At 39.6% G+C, this 14,867-nt stretch overlaps 1 protein-coding gene across 1 annotated transcript in view; it reads left to right on the top strand.

Moving 5' to 3' along the window:
* gdap2 (ganglioside induced differentiation associated protein 2) overlaps window positions 1–12,352 on the top strand; it is a 72,573-nt gene extending 60,221 nt beyond the window's left edge. Inside the window, exons 11-13 of the mRNA XM_060833598.1 lie at window positions 7,167–7,221; window positions 7,531–7,674; window positions 9,954–12,352. Of these exons, the coding sequence (XP_060689581.1) occupies window positions 7,167–7,221; window positions 7,531–7,674; window positions 9,954–10,001 (247 nt within the window). The 3' untranslated portion in view covers window positions 10,002–12,352. The remainder of the gene's footprint in view (window positions 1–7,166; window positions 7,222–7,530; window positions 7,675–9,953) is intronic.
* Window positions 12,353–14,867: the final 2,515 nt, after the last annotated feature.

The following is a 14,867-nucleotide window of genomic DNA, read 5'->3' as shown; positions in this document are numbered from 1 at the left end:
AATTGCACAGGCTGGTGATACACCAGGTGGCAGTCTTGTATATTGATACAGACCCTTATGGGTATTGATTGTAGAAAACTCATGAGAATCCTCAACTAACTGCAATTGCAAGTACCATGACTCATGTCTAGCTTAGTGAAGGATAGCTCTGCCCACAGTTTCCCCACCCCCCCACGCCACCGTTGCCATCTAAATCATTTATGCAAGCGATTGCGTATTCATCCAGCTATGAATAGCACTTTACCATTTGTTAAAAATCCCCACAAAGGTCGTGCTTCACAATCAGTATGACCGGTGCTGCTCATTCCACAAACTGATGATTCCTTTGCTTTCTGGCTTTCTAATTTCTGTCTCTGCTTTTGCCTGTAAGGCAAATGGCACGAGGTGGGCCTTGCAGAATCATGGAATTGCTTCCTAGCTTGCAAGATGTCCTTGGCTCCTTTGATAGTCCCTATACCTTCCTGAAAAACCTCTGGGTATTTAATTTGGACTTCACTCAGGCAGCTGTTTTCTAATGAAAAAGTGTTGCGCCAATCTGGAGGAATCTTTCTCGACCTATTTTGCCCTATTAAGCTAGGGGCCAAGCCTTTTACTACACTCAGGGGTAACTGAACCAACTGTTTCTCATAAAGGACCAGAAACAAAGTTGTAAACTTAATCTGTAAAGGTTGTCCAGTATAGGTTCTCATTCAGCTGAGGTCTTGCACAAACTGAAGGGTTGGAGTCCAGAGTGAATTTTGTTCAAGACTGGTTCTGTGATCGTTGAAACAGTCATGTTACTATTAACCTCCATTAGAATTGAGTGATGATTTAACCGAATGTTTGTTTTAATTGGTTCCGATTCGGATATTGATAAGCAATATAACTGTTCTAACCCAGATGTAGGCAGACTTTGCTGGGTGTGCGCACTCCTGGATACCGACCTGAGTGCTTTTGCTCAGTTTAGGTTTTGTGGAACTCTTGAGCTGTATGGAATCCACGTACCAGCAGCAGTGGAGTGCCACAAGGATCGGTGCTGGGTCCTCTACTTTTTGTCATTTACATAAATGATTTGGATGCGAGCATAAGAGGCACAGTTAGTAAGTTTGCAGCTGACACCAAAGTTGGAGGTGTAGTGGACAACGAAGAGGGTTACCTCAGATTACACCAGGATCTGGACCAGTTGGGCCAATGGGCTGAGACGTGGCAGATGGAGTTTGATTCTGATAAATGCGAGGTGCTGCATTTTGGGAAAACAAATCTTAGCAGGACTTATACACTTAATGGTAAGGTCCGAGGGAGTGTTGCTAAACAAAGAGACCTTGGAGTGCAGATTCATAGCTCCTTGAAAGTGGAGTCATAGGAAGTGAAGAAGGCGTTTGGTATGCTTTTGTTTATTAGTCAGAGTACTGAGTACAGGAGTTGGGAGGTCATGTTGTGGCTGTGTGGGACATTGGTTAGGCCACTGTTGGAATGTTGCATGCAATTCTGGTCTCCTTCCTATCAGAAAGATGTTGTGAAACTTGAAAGGGTTCAGAAAAGATTTACAAGGATGTTGCCAGAGTTGGAGAATTTGAGCTATAGGGAGAGGCTGGGTCTGTTTTCCCTGGAGCTTCGGAGGCTGAGGAGTGATCTTATAGAGGATTATGAGAGGCATAGATAGGATAAATAGACAAAGTCTTTTCCCTGGGGTCGCGGAGTCCAGAACTAGAGGGCATAGGTTTAGGGTGAGAGAGGAGAGCTATAAAAGAGACCTGAGGGGCAACCTTTTCAGGCAGACGGTGTACGGAATGAGCTGCCAGAGGATGTGGGAGGCTGGTACAACTGTAACATTTAAGAGGCATTTGGATGGGTATATGAATAGGAAGCGTTTGGAGGGATATGGGTCGGGAGCTGGCAGGTGGGACTAGATTGGGTTGGATATCTGGTCGGCATGGACAGGTTGGACTGAAGGTCTGTTTCCATGCTGTACATCTCTATGACTCTAATTACAGTGGCTTGTGGCCTGTATCTTGAAGAAACTTTAACTATTTGGCCAAGGCTTGGCTACGTTTTGGAGTTTAGCTTTGGGCTGACCGAGAGTCCCTCTGTTCAGAATATGTCTTGAATCAGGCTGTGCTATTGTGTTCACTCAAGTGGGGTTTGCCGAGCTCAGTCAGACTGGTAAGGGTGTCCACTTCCTTTGGAATATGCTTCAACTCATATGCTCTACTTGCCGCATTTTTCAATGATGAAGCCAATTGTGCCTATTTGAAGTCCAGTTCGACTTCAGCTAGTAGGTGCTCTTTCATGGTTACACCATTAATCCCACTCTTGTCACTACTGGAATAACTCCACAGAGGCCAGTATCCTGTCACCAAGTCGCCCTTTATTAGCACATGGAAAGTCCCAAACACTGATACAGCTCCTTCAGAGCCAGTTTTCAGTGAGAGTACGTGTGAATGTTAATATTCTGTTGTATCTGTCAGCCCGGTCCCCCGATTGAACCAGATTAACAGCCTCAATCATGGTACTAACATTCGGAGGTCCACTTAGCTGACCTTCTTACAATCACTACAATATGAGACTAGTTACGAGGATAAGGAAATTCAGATATCTGGATTGGTTGAAATAGTTAAAGCCATTCTCTTTTGAGGAGGCTGAGAAATGATATGGTTAAGTCTATCTATCATCATGTATCTGTATAGAGCAGATGAGAAACCATTTCCATCAGGGGAGCAGTTGAGAACATAGTGACTCCAGTTTAAGGCAAAAATCAAAGAAATCAAATACAATGTGAGGAAACTTTTTATGCAGCAAGTGAGATCTAGAGGCACTGCTAAAGACGTGGTTAAGGCAGATTCACTTATGGTTTTCGAGAGGGAATTAAGTGATTGTCTAAGGAGAACTACAGCGGGGGATGAGATTGACAATTGAGACTGTCTGAGAAATCTGGCAGAGACATGAAGTATTGTACCCTGTGCTTGTAACCATTGTATGATTTTATGAAATGAAATGTGATTTGTCTTATTGTTGATACTTTTTATTGATTTAGAGATGCAGGAACTGGAATAAGCTTGATAATATACTCAATCAGTTTTTGTAATTTGGTTTTCAAGGCATGACTATTCAAGCATTTGTTATACAAAATTATGCTCCTTGCGCTTTTTGTTTTTTGTTTTGCAAGGGGTTATTAATAAGAAAAATAATGGATCCCAAGTAGTGCAGTTGGTAATGCTAATGCTGTCTCAGCCAAACAGTCCTGGGTTCAAGTCCCTATAAGGACATGTTGGCTACAGAAAAATGTGTGACGACTACTTGTAACATGGGAAAAAGGGAAGAAGCAGGGGCAAATATTATAGGAAAAAGATGAAAATGAAGCCATTTTAAATTCTGTGCTAATAGTCTCTCTTTATATTAACACTATATTGTTTTGCTTAATGCCAGTTCTCAAACTCTTAACGTTTTTTAAAAACTTAAAAATCACACTACCCCAAGTTATAGTCCAACAGGTTTATTTGGAAGCACTAGCTTTCGGAATGCTGCTCCTTCAGGTGGTTATGGAGTATAAAATCGTAAAACAGAATCTATCGCAAAAGTTTGCAGTGTGATGTAACTGAAATTATATATTGAAAAATACTAGGTGTTTAAGTCTCTCATCTTTTTAGAATGGCCCATGTTGGTTTCAGTTCTTTCATATGTAAATCACAAAACTTCTTTTAAAAGTTACATTCTCAAGTGAACTTTAACCATTGGTAAAAACAATAACTGCAGATGCTGGAAACCAGATTCTGGATTACTGGTGCTGGAAGAGCACAGCAGTTCAGGCAGCATCCAAAGTGCAGTGAAATCGATGTTTCGGGCAAAAGCCCTTCATCAGGAATAAAGGCAGTGAGCATGAAGTGTGGAGAGATAAGCTAGAGGAGGGTGGGGGCGGGGAGAAAGTAGCAAAGAGTACAGTGGGTGAGTGGGGGAGGGAATGAAGGTGATAGGTCAGGGAGGAGAGGGTGGAGTGGATAGGTGGAAAAGGAGCTAGGCAGGTAGGACAAGTCTGGACAAGTCATGGGGACAGTGCTAAGCTGGAAGTTTGGAGCTAGGGTGAGGTGGGGGAAGGGGAAATGAGGGAACTGTTGAAGTCCACATTGATGCTCTTGAGTTGAAGTGTTCCGAGGCAGAAGATGAGGTGTTCTTCCTCCAGGCGTCTGGTGGTGTGGGAGCGACGGTGAAGGAAGCCTAGGACTCCATGTCCTCGGCAGAGTGGGAGGGGGAGTTGAAATGTTGGGCCACGGGGCGGTGTGGTTGATTGGTGCGGGTGTCCCAGAGATGTTCCCTCAAGCACTCTGCTAGGAGGCGCCCAGCCTCCCCAATGTTGAGACCGCATTGGGAGTAATGGATGCAATAAATGATTTAACCATTGGTGTCATGTCAGCACAGATAATGCATTTAAGGTGTTAGCTCCCTCTGTGAGACTCTGTGCCACAATGGTTCAGACTTCTAATCTAAAAAAACAGATTTACAGAATCTTACATGGATTCATGCAGTTTTTGAGGAAAGTAAAATGTAATTCTGCAAGTACAAATTCACCCCACAAACTTACGTGAATGTGGGTGTGTGTGTAGGGTGGGGGGAGTGTGTGGGGGTCATGAGTGTCTGTGAGACAATGTGAGTATGCATGAGTGTTAAGGGGTATAAGTCTGTGAGAGGGTGCATGTGGAAGTGTATGTGTGAGTGTATGAGAGGGGGTCTGTAGGGATGTGTGTGTGTGTATAGTGCAGTATAGTACTGTAGTGTGACGTGAACCCAAGGTCCCGGTTGACGCCAGCCCCATGGGTACCGAACTTGGTCATCGGCCTCTGCTCGGTCACTTTTTGTTGTTGCCTGTCCCAATGTCTGCCTTGGAAGACAGTCACCTGCAGGTCTGAGGTCAACCGCTGAAGTGTTCTCCGACTGGAGGGAACATTCCTGTCTGCTGATTATTGTATGGTGTTCATTCATCCGTTGCTGTAGCCTCTGCTTGGTCTCACCAATGCACCTTGCCTGCAGCACATGAGATAAACAAGGTTGGCTGAGTTGCATGAGTACCTGCCACGTACATGGTGGGCGGTGTCCCCCCGCACACTGGTGGTATCCATGTCCACACTCTGACATGATTTGCAGCATCTACCATGACAAGATTATATGGTGTTGTCGTGAAAGCCAGGCAGTTGCTACAAACAGTGATCTGTTGAGGTCCGGTGGTTGTTTAAAGGTGAGAAGGGGAAGTGTGGGGAAGGTCTTAGTGAGGTGTACATCCTTATTGATAATGTGTTGCAGGCTGTGAAGAACATGGTGTAGTTTTTTTGGCTCCTGGGAAGCACTGAACAACGAAGGGTACCCTGTCGGTTGCAGCACGTGTCTGCCTCCTGAGGAGGTTATTACTGTTTCTAGCTGTGGCACGTCGGAACTGGCGGTCGATGAGTTGAGCATCATAACCCCTTCTTATGACGGTATCCTTGTGTACTTCCAGGTGTCCGTCACATTCCTCCTCATCTGAACAGATCCGGTATACACGTAGGGCTTGTCCATAGGGGATGGCTGTTTTAATATGTTTCAGATTGATGCTGGAGAAGGGTAGTAACGTGAGATTATCCGTGGGTTTGAGTAGAAGTGAGGTGCCCATCCTTGATGGAGATGCACATATCCAAGAATTAGACAGATAGTAAAGGGTAGTCCGTGGTGAGTTTGATGGTGGGATGAAACTTGTTGATATCACTGTGTAGTTGTTTCAGTGACTCCTCACCACGGACCCAGAGGAAGAAAATATCGTCAATGTATCTGCTGTATAGTGTTGGTTTGACGTCCTGCATAGAGAAGAAATCTTGTTCGAACCTGTGTGTGCAAATGTTGGCATATTGAGGTGCAAATTTGGTCCCCGTGGCTGTTGTGTGTGTCTGGTTGTTAAAGGTGAAAAAACATTGATCGAGGATGAAGTGGGTGAGTTGTAGGATGGTGTTCAGAGATTGGCAGTTATTGGGTGTTGAGTACTGAGGCTGTTGCCGCGATGCCGTCATTGTGGGGGATGCTGGTGTAGAGTGCTGAAACATCCATTGTGACGAGGAATGTTCCCGGTTCAACTGGTCTGTGGGTGCTGAGTTTCTGTAAGAAGTCTATAGTGTCACGACAGAAGCTTCGACATAGCCAGAGAGGTTCTTACACACGGTTCATTTGAGAATGTAAGTTGTAAAAAAGTTTTGCGATTTACATCTGAAAGAACTGAAACCAACATGGACATTCTAAAAGGTGAGAGACTTAACAAACAATCCATGTCTTTTTCAACATATAATTTCAGTTACATCACACTGTCAACTTTTGTGATAAATTGTGTCTTACGATCTTATACTCCACAGCCACCTGATGAAGGAGCAGCACTCTGAAAGTTAGTAGTTCCAAATAAACTGGTTGGACTATAACCTGGTGTTGTGATTTTTTTTTACCTTTGTACACCCTAGTTCAACATTGGCATCTCCAAATCATGAATTTTTTTTACTATTTATTTGACTTTTTGAAATTTTACGGTAACCAGACTTCCTGTCTTCCTACATTTCATTTTTTTTCACCAACCAACTGCACAATAACTGGCCATTTGCAATGATCAAACTTTTCCAATTAACAGAACTTGAAAACAGCAATGTTATTTTGTCTATTGCCCGAAAGAAGTTGTTAATTTTGCAATGGAGTTTCGATAAAAAAGTAACTACATAATTTAAATGATTAAAGCTTTTCTTCAATTCATTCTGCTAATTTTGAAAATTGAAATGGTACCAAATTCATTCAACCTGAGTGAATGCAGTGTTTCAAGCAATATTTTTCTGGAAATTCAAGTATTCTTGTAAAGTTTGTCAGCTTTACTAAATGAATCATTAACTCTGGTTTATAATTTGTCACAGATAATGAGAGACACCTGTTAGAATGATTGACATTTGTAATGCCATATTTATGACTAGTTTAGTCCTTGATCGTGTACTAGTTGACCTGTCCTGTAGAATAAATCCTGTAGCAAATCCTGTGCTAAACGTGAGGGATACAGAGACATCAATATCTTTAATGGAGAAATCCACAACGAAAACTTCATCTGCATCATTAAAAACAACTTTGAGAGGGGGCACTATTGCAGGGGCTGATGGCAGTGGAAATTTCTTGATATAAAATGTTTCCCTGTTGTTCCCTAGGTACAAGAAAAATATGAAGGCATTTTACTTTGTGCATCCAACATTTCGGTCTAAGGTATGTTTTTCACATAATGAGTTGACGGTGCTAATCCAACATTAGGAAAACTAAATGAACAGCCCTAAAGTGTGAAACACAACTCTGGAGGCTAATTGCTGCAAGCAAATTAAAAATTTTTGTTTATTTGTCTTGCCCCCATTGCTTAATTGTATGCACTGTCCAGCATTTGCAAAGCTTTAATATTCTAATAGTATGTTGCTGAGCAAAGCTATCCGTTTTCAAATTAAAGCTAATCTAATTGAAGTAGAATATACCAACATTGCAAATTTCAAATGCATGGTTCATTTTCTATTTTTGCTTACCTAGGTGATGACCTGGATGTTCACAACCTTTTCTGTCTCTGGGTTAAAGGACAAAGTTCATCATGTTGAGAGCCTACCTCAGTTGTTTACGCTTATTTCCCCAGAGCAGATTGATATTCCACCTTTCGTATTGGAGTATGATGCCAGGGTAAATGAGCAGGTTACTCTGTCCTGTTACTTTTAAAAAATTACATGGTTGGATCAGGATTAGTGGGGGCAGGGGGTGGGAAGAGCAGGAGGAAAGTAGTGTTACATTTTAATGTCAAATATTAATTTTTTGGATGTTCAATTACTTTTTACAATTTGAAAATTGATCAGATTCTAGGTGCTTTAGCACTTACTTTTCAGTTTTGATCTGCAGCTTGATACAAGGGGAAGTGGTGATAATGTTATAATCAAACACCCAAGTTAACGCTCTGAGAAATGGGTTTAATCCCACCATGGCCGACAGTGAAATTTGAAATCAATAAAAACTGGAATTCACAGCTAACATAATGGCAACCACATAACCACAGTTGATTGTCATGACAAAAAGTTTGCTAATGTCCTTGAGGGAAAGGTCGACACAGGTCTTTCCTGGACTAGCCTGGATGTGACTCCAGACCCTCAACTACCCTGTGAACTGGTTTTAGCAAGGCCATTCAGTTCAGCAAATGGGCGATAAATACAGGCCAAGCAAATAATACTCACATCCCATGAACAAATATATGCTTGAAAATTCAACTTCAATTCTGGTTATATGCAAGTGATTAGCTAAAAATTGGTCAGAATTGATGAAAAAAATCAATCATTAAAGCAATTATTAAATTATTTTGTAATTTCTAATTAAAAACTGCCTATAGTAATGCATGATATCTACCTTTAAAATGATTTTTATTGAAGAAAAATTTACAGGTTCTCTGTCAATGTATGACAATTCTCTGTAAGCCAACTTTTAGGTGCCCATTTTGCTTTCTCCTATTCAACTTGGTTTGTACCTAGTTCTTTCTTATCAGAGACCATGCAAATGGAAATAAACAGTATTTTTCACCACTCCAGTGAAATAAACGAGTGAATGACTAAGCAAACTTATGAAAAACTGGAGTGGTGGTATTCCTGAATTACAGTACAAGGAAGCTGAAACCGAACTTCAAATTAAAAAGAATATTTCCTGCATTGATTTCAGCCTGTAACAGCTGTCTTAGCGTTAGCACACAGCTATACTTGTGTCTGCACCTTCACACCATTTTCGCGAGAAAATAAATAATCCAATTATGGTTATCTACTTTGGTGGCAAGAACAGGAAGGCAGATTACTACCTAAATGGAATCAATTTAGGTGAAGGGGCAGTACAGAGAGATCTGGGTGTTCTTTACACCAGTCAATGAAGGTAAGCATGCAGGTACAGCAGGTAGTGAAGAAGGCTAATAGTATGCTAGCCTTCATAACAAGATGGATTGAGTATAGAAGCAAAGAGGTTCTTCTGCAGCTGTACAGGGCCCTGGTGAGACCACACCTGGAGTACTGTGTGCAGTTCTGGTCTCCAAATTTGAGGAAAGACATTCTGGCTATTGAGGGAGTGCAGCGTAAGTTCACAAGGTCAATTCCTGGAATGGCAGGACTACCTTACGCTGAAAGACTGGAGCGACTGGGCTTGTACACCCTTGAGTTTAGAAGCCTGAGAGAGGATCTGATTGAGACGTATAAGATTATTAAAGGATTGGACACTCTGGAGGCAGGAAACATGTTTCCGCTGATGGGTGAGTGCCGAACCAGAGGACACAGCTTAAAAATACAAGGGTAGACCATTTAGGACAGAGATGAGGAGAAACTTCCTCACCCAGAGTGTGGTAGCTGTGTGGAATGCTCTGCCCCAGAGGGCAGTGGAGGCCCGGTCTCTGGATTCATTTAAGAAAGAGTTGGATAGAGCTCTCAAGGATAGTGCAATCAAGGGTTATGGAGATAAGGCAGGAAGAGGATACTGATTAAGGATGATCAGCCATGATCATATTGAATGGTGGTGCAGGCTTGAAGGGCAGAATGGCCTACTCCTGCACCTATTGTCTATTTAACTTGTATCAAGTGAATTCACTTTGTGCTGGGGAAAGGACTCTAATGTAACAGCTTCATGCGAGTCCAATTGCTATAAGCCAAAAACATTCAAAACTCTTGATGCTGCTCTTGACTCCATGCAAGTAAATAAAATTTGAACAAAATTTTGAGTATGAATTTATAAACCCTCAATTTGACAAATTATAGTGGGGCTGGCTGTGATTTGTCCAATTGAGTTCATTGCTCCTTTTCAATCTGTTTTTAATCAATTTTCAAAATTATTGAATAGAATCCAACTATTTATCAAAATTTAACCTTAGACTCCTAGAATTGGGACAGTTGTCTGCCTAAATTGAAGGATGTTGAAATGACCATCTCTTTACATTTTATTTACAGATAAATGGACCTTACCAATATTCATGCCCATCCTCTCCTGACCTATGAAAATCAGCATGCTATTGGTTTCTACATACAGTTCGTATCAGGAATTGGATGTTCTAAATGAATGTTGATATTCAGGAGGCCTTTTTTCCTCCAAATTTTTGGAATTTTTTTAGAGCAACAATCAACTTGAGGCAAAACGAAATGGGACAGCAGCTGTTGCCTTAAGAATGCAAATATTTTCCTATTTTTGTTTAAGAATGATTTTTAAGATCACTTGTTTTGAATTCTAATAACATTATTGATTCCACTGTCTAAAGGTTGTCAACTTAATCAAAACTCTGGAAGAGTATGGTGCAGGCTTAATGGTGTTCTGAAGGCTTCTATAGTGAACTTATGCTTTTTATTACTTTTAAAAATAAATTGTGTCTAATGTTGTAAACTATAAAATAAAACTTTCTGTAGAACACTTATCTGCAGAGTGCAGGATAAATAATATTATTTTGACATTTCATTATGATGAAGGATATTATTAAATCAGTTTTTAGTGTAGATGATTACATGTCATACTTTATTCTTGTTGTTAATTCATTGGAAGGTTATCATAAAACTTAAAACAACCACATCAAACTGTGCCCGAATTTAAAAGGAAATGAAATGAGCTGATCTGTAACCAGAATAGTCTCTGGTACACTCAGTTTTAACGTAAACGATTAAAGCTAAAGTGAACAAAGATGGTTCTGCAAAATTCAGGTCAGCAATTGGCTGTATTTCAACTTCAATTCGGTAAAGCAATCTTCCATTTTATCCTCTTCCTCATGTTCACAGCTGCAGGTAAGCAGATAGGCACACAAGTGCAACAATTACTTTGCCTTTGTTAAGCATATCGCAAAAGCAATTACTCAACTTTGAGAAACACATTAATACACTGGATAAATAAAAGGCAAGACATAACTTTAGGCAATTTTTTAAAAAAAAATTTCACGAGTAGGAAAGTCTCATGTATACTTAGTCATTCTTGCTCAAAACAGTTAATCTAGTGTACGATGGTCTTTATTTGATGGTGTGTTTTGACTTTTTTTATGGATTGTGTTTCCCAGACAGAATTCATAATTAAAATTGTATTGAATAATTTTAGCTTGCAACAAAATTTTAATTGTCACTTAACACCTTTTTTTTATTGTATTGTCTTTGCTTTGTCTTTGTCAAGATAGTCACTTTTTAATAGTTTTTTAACGTGGCATTTAAATCTTTGATCTTACTGATTATTGAACTGCCGTTGCAGTTTACCTTCCTTCAAATGCAGTGCACAATTATTTTTTCTTGTAGAATGCCTCAGGTACAGGTGTCTCCCATATCCACGGGTGATACTTTCCAAGACCTATCACGGATGGTAGCGAACCCTATCATTTAAATGGGAAACTTATCTCCCTGACAGCCCCCTGGAATTATTTCTGGAATGTTCCATGTAATATTTTCGGGCCGTGTAAACCGCGGATAACTGAAACCACAGAAATCACATCTACGGATATGGGGGTTCTACTGTATTTATTCTTCAGGAGTTTAGTGACCATAACGCAAAATCGTATGCTGCATAGTTATTCCATTTAAATTGTTTCCTGGTTTTTAAGCTTAAAGTTAAGTGCTCAATACCAGGTTTGACTTCAGCCCTGGGATGAAAGTCCATTCCACACCTTTTCAGGTGACTACTGGGCAGAGCTTAGTTGCATAAAATAAATTTGGTACTTGTATTGGAGCTTAGTTTATCATATTGCTCAGAACAAAGATGGTTCTGCAAGTTTGAGTGGTTCAACAAAAGCCTCAAAGACAATTAGGTGTAGGAGACATTGTTTCTATGACCGGGGATTTTTTTTTTTGTCTGAGATTTGGAAAAAAACTCAAAAATAATGTCTTGTTGTTTGGAGGATTAAAAATGGTGTTATTCCAATCACAGTTTATCCCATTTATGTTGTAAATATTCTTTGTTTACACTACAGCTGTAAATGCATATGTAAAATTAGTGAACCATTGTCAATTAAGAACTTTATTATATCGTTTGTATATTGAATACTTTAACTTTGACATGTAATTGTAATATAATTTCCACATGGTTATTTTTGAATTGTACATTTATGATTTCACCTTAAACTTCAAATAAGCTTCTCTGAGCTGAAGCAGTTTGAAATTGAGGGCCTTATTCCTTTCTTTAACATAATAGTAGTTTGTTCTTCTGGGTTGGAAAATGAATTGTGTGTTACTCTGAAGTTGTGATTCATCATTTTCATTGAAGAACATAAAACATGCCAACGAATGTGATTTTGCATAATGGCCAGTATCAACTTCTCCATTAAGTGGGATTCATCCTGCCTGTATGGACAAGAGCTTTTAAAAATAAAGTCCCTTGTCAGCTCTGATGTTAGAGAACTTTTATTTTAATTTGTATTGGAAACAATTTTGATTCCAATTTGTATCCAACTGTTCTGGTAATTGTGGCATTAGGGTAAGAGCTTTATTCTGTTTGAGAGGTTCAAATGATGTCTGTACATTTATTTTGAGGTATTATAACTTATAAGCAAGATTGTCTTTCAGAAAGTAAATCCTGGCAGTTTGGGGATTAAACAAGTTTGTGACGACTTATTTTAGTTTTTTCCATTTTAAGAGCAACTTGGTCTTTCATTAATATAAACCTAATACAAACATTTTTCCTGAATTCAGAATGAACTGCAACAGTGGAGAATATCTAAAAGATGGACATTCTTTGTTTAATCATTTACTGCTTAATGCACAACCTTTATGCAAAAATATGCTCTGCTAAATGCAAAGAACACATAAAAACGCTTCCTTTTCACGTTTTAATTCATTAACCACTTTTCACACTAATAGTTAATTGCTCTCTATTTATCCAAATTTGAAATATCTCTATTTTTCACTTGATAATGTGGCTGCATCACTATTGAAATATATTAGAACACTTAAGTAGAGTCCTATCTTGTGCATTATCTGAGGGAACTAAAACTAAGGTAATAGCATTAGTTTCCAGTTGCTTTTCAAGGTCAAAAATATTACTATGGGATATCACTTTTTTTCTAGTAAAGGACAAAGAAGAATTTCATTGACAATAGTGAGTCTTGGGTGGGCGGGGAAATCAGATGTTGCTCAAAGTATAGACAAATCTTTTAATGTTTTCACTTACTGAAAGGCTATAAATACTCTGCAAATTATTTTCAGTGGCTTACCATCGGAATATGCTGCTTGTATAAAAAGCAGAGAATTTTGTTTAAGTAGCACACTTTTTCACAAGGTAAATATAATTCAAAGTATCCTAAAACAACTGGCATTCGGCAGCAAATTTTACAGAATGAGCTGCTTGAATTCAGTGAAGATACTTCTTCACTAGTCATAACCTGATCTTTGTTATTTTATAACGTAGAAGCAAACACATGATATTCTTAACAATATTGGAGTGTTTCCATTTCACTTCCTGTTTTGCTTTTTTCCTTCAGCATTGTTTTGGGAGGGGAGGACAGTTGTGTTCACCAACATAGAAAAGAACTGGTTCAGCTGCTTTGACCTAGCCAATTATTCCTTGTGCCAAAAACTTTGAATCTGCAATCACGGTGATGTGTTGTATGGCTAACCATATCGCTGCCAAGTCACTTATAAATGCAAAGTCATACTTAAACGTCTCCCGTTTATTTGTTACTTAAATATTTATGCTTGGAACTAAACTTCACACTAACACAGCTCATGGCTCCCCACAATTGTTCATGTATACATGTATGGGTTCTGCATTCATTTGTGTTAAAACTAGTTTCCCTTCTTGTTTGTTTTGGCGAGTACCAATGCATTCATCTTATAGTTTGTGAGTACGAACTTGCCCTATTTGGGCAGGCAAGTTTTATTTTATGTTAATAAAATGTTACCAAGTACAAATTGAGTTGTTTTTTTTCATATGCAGCTATATGCTCAAAAGTGTACACTTGGTAAGCAAGGGAATGAAATCTAATCCAGGGAAAGTAGGAATATGGATTTGAGATTACAATCAGCAATGGTTTTATTAAGTGGTGAAGCAGGGCCAAATAGTCATCTTTTTATTCTCAATTTCTTATTTCTAGTTACCCAATTAACTCTCAATTTAATTGAATGTCCCTTTCATTAATCAAGTCAAAAATTTGAATCCAGATTCTGCAAGAGCTGAAATGCCAACTTAATGTCATTTGATGGATAAATCAATAGACTTTCACTGTTAGATCGAGAAAGTTATCTTGAAATTGAGATGACAAAAGCAAAATTAACTATTACTCCTTGACATTCAATATCAGTTTCATCACTGAATCCCCCACTGTCAACATCCTGGGGGTTACCATTGACCAGAGTCTTATCTGAGCTCACCACATAAACCCAGTGGCTAAAAGACCAGCTCAGAGGCTTAGGGATACGGTCATAAGTAACTCACCCTCTGCTTCCCCATAGCCTGTCCACCTTCTACAGGACACTGGTCAGGGGTGCGATGGAATACTCTACACTTGCTTGGATGACTGCAGCTCTAAACAAAGTCAAGAACACTGATATCACCCAGGGGAAAGCAATCTGCTTGATTGGCCACTTCAGGAGCAACAATGTACACTATCTGTAAGAGTCATAGAGATGGACAGTACAGAAACAGACCCTTCGGTCCACTTATGCAAATCGACCAGAAATCACAACCCAATCTTAGTCCCACCTTCCAGCACCCGGTCCATATCCCTCCAAACCCTTCCTATTCATATACCCATCCAGATACCTTTTTAAATGTTGCAATTGTACCACTCTCCACCACTTCCTCTGTCTGACAGCTCATTCCATACATGCATCACCCTCTGTGTGAGAACGTTGCCCCTTCGATCTCTTTTATATCATTCCCCTCTCACCCTAAACCTCTAGTTCTGG

Source organism: Hemiscyllium ocellatum, chromosome 12 (assembly GCF_020745735.1).
Source record: "Hemiscyllium ocellatum isolate sHemOce1 chromosome 12, sHemOce1.pat.X.cur, whole genome shotgun sequence".
In the NCBI taxonomy this organism is placed as follows: domain Eukaryota; kingdom Metazoa; phylum Chordata; class Chondrichthyes; order Orectolobiformes; family Hemiscylliidae; genus Hemiscyllium; species Hemiscyllium ocellatum.
Note: the sequence above shows the minus strand (reverse complement) of the source record. Positions and strands in the feature narration are given on the sequence as shown.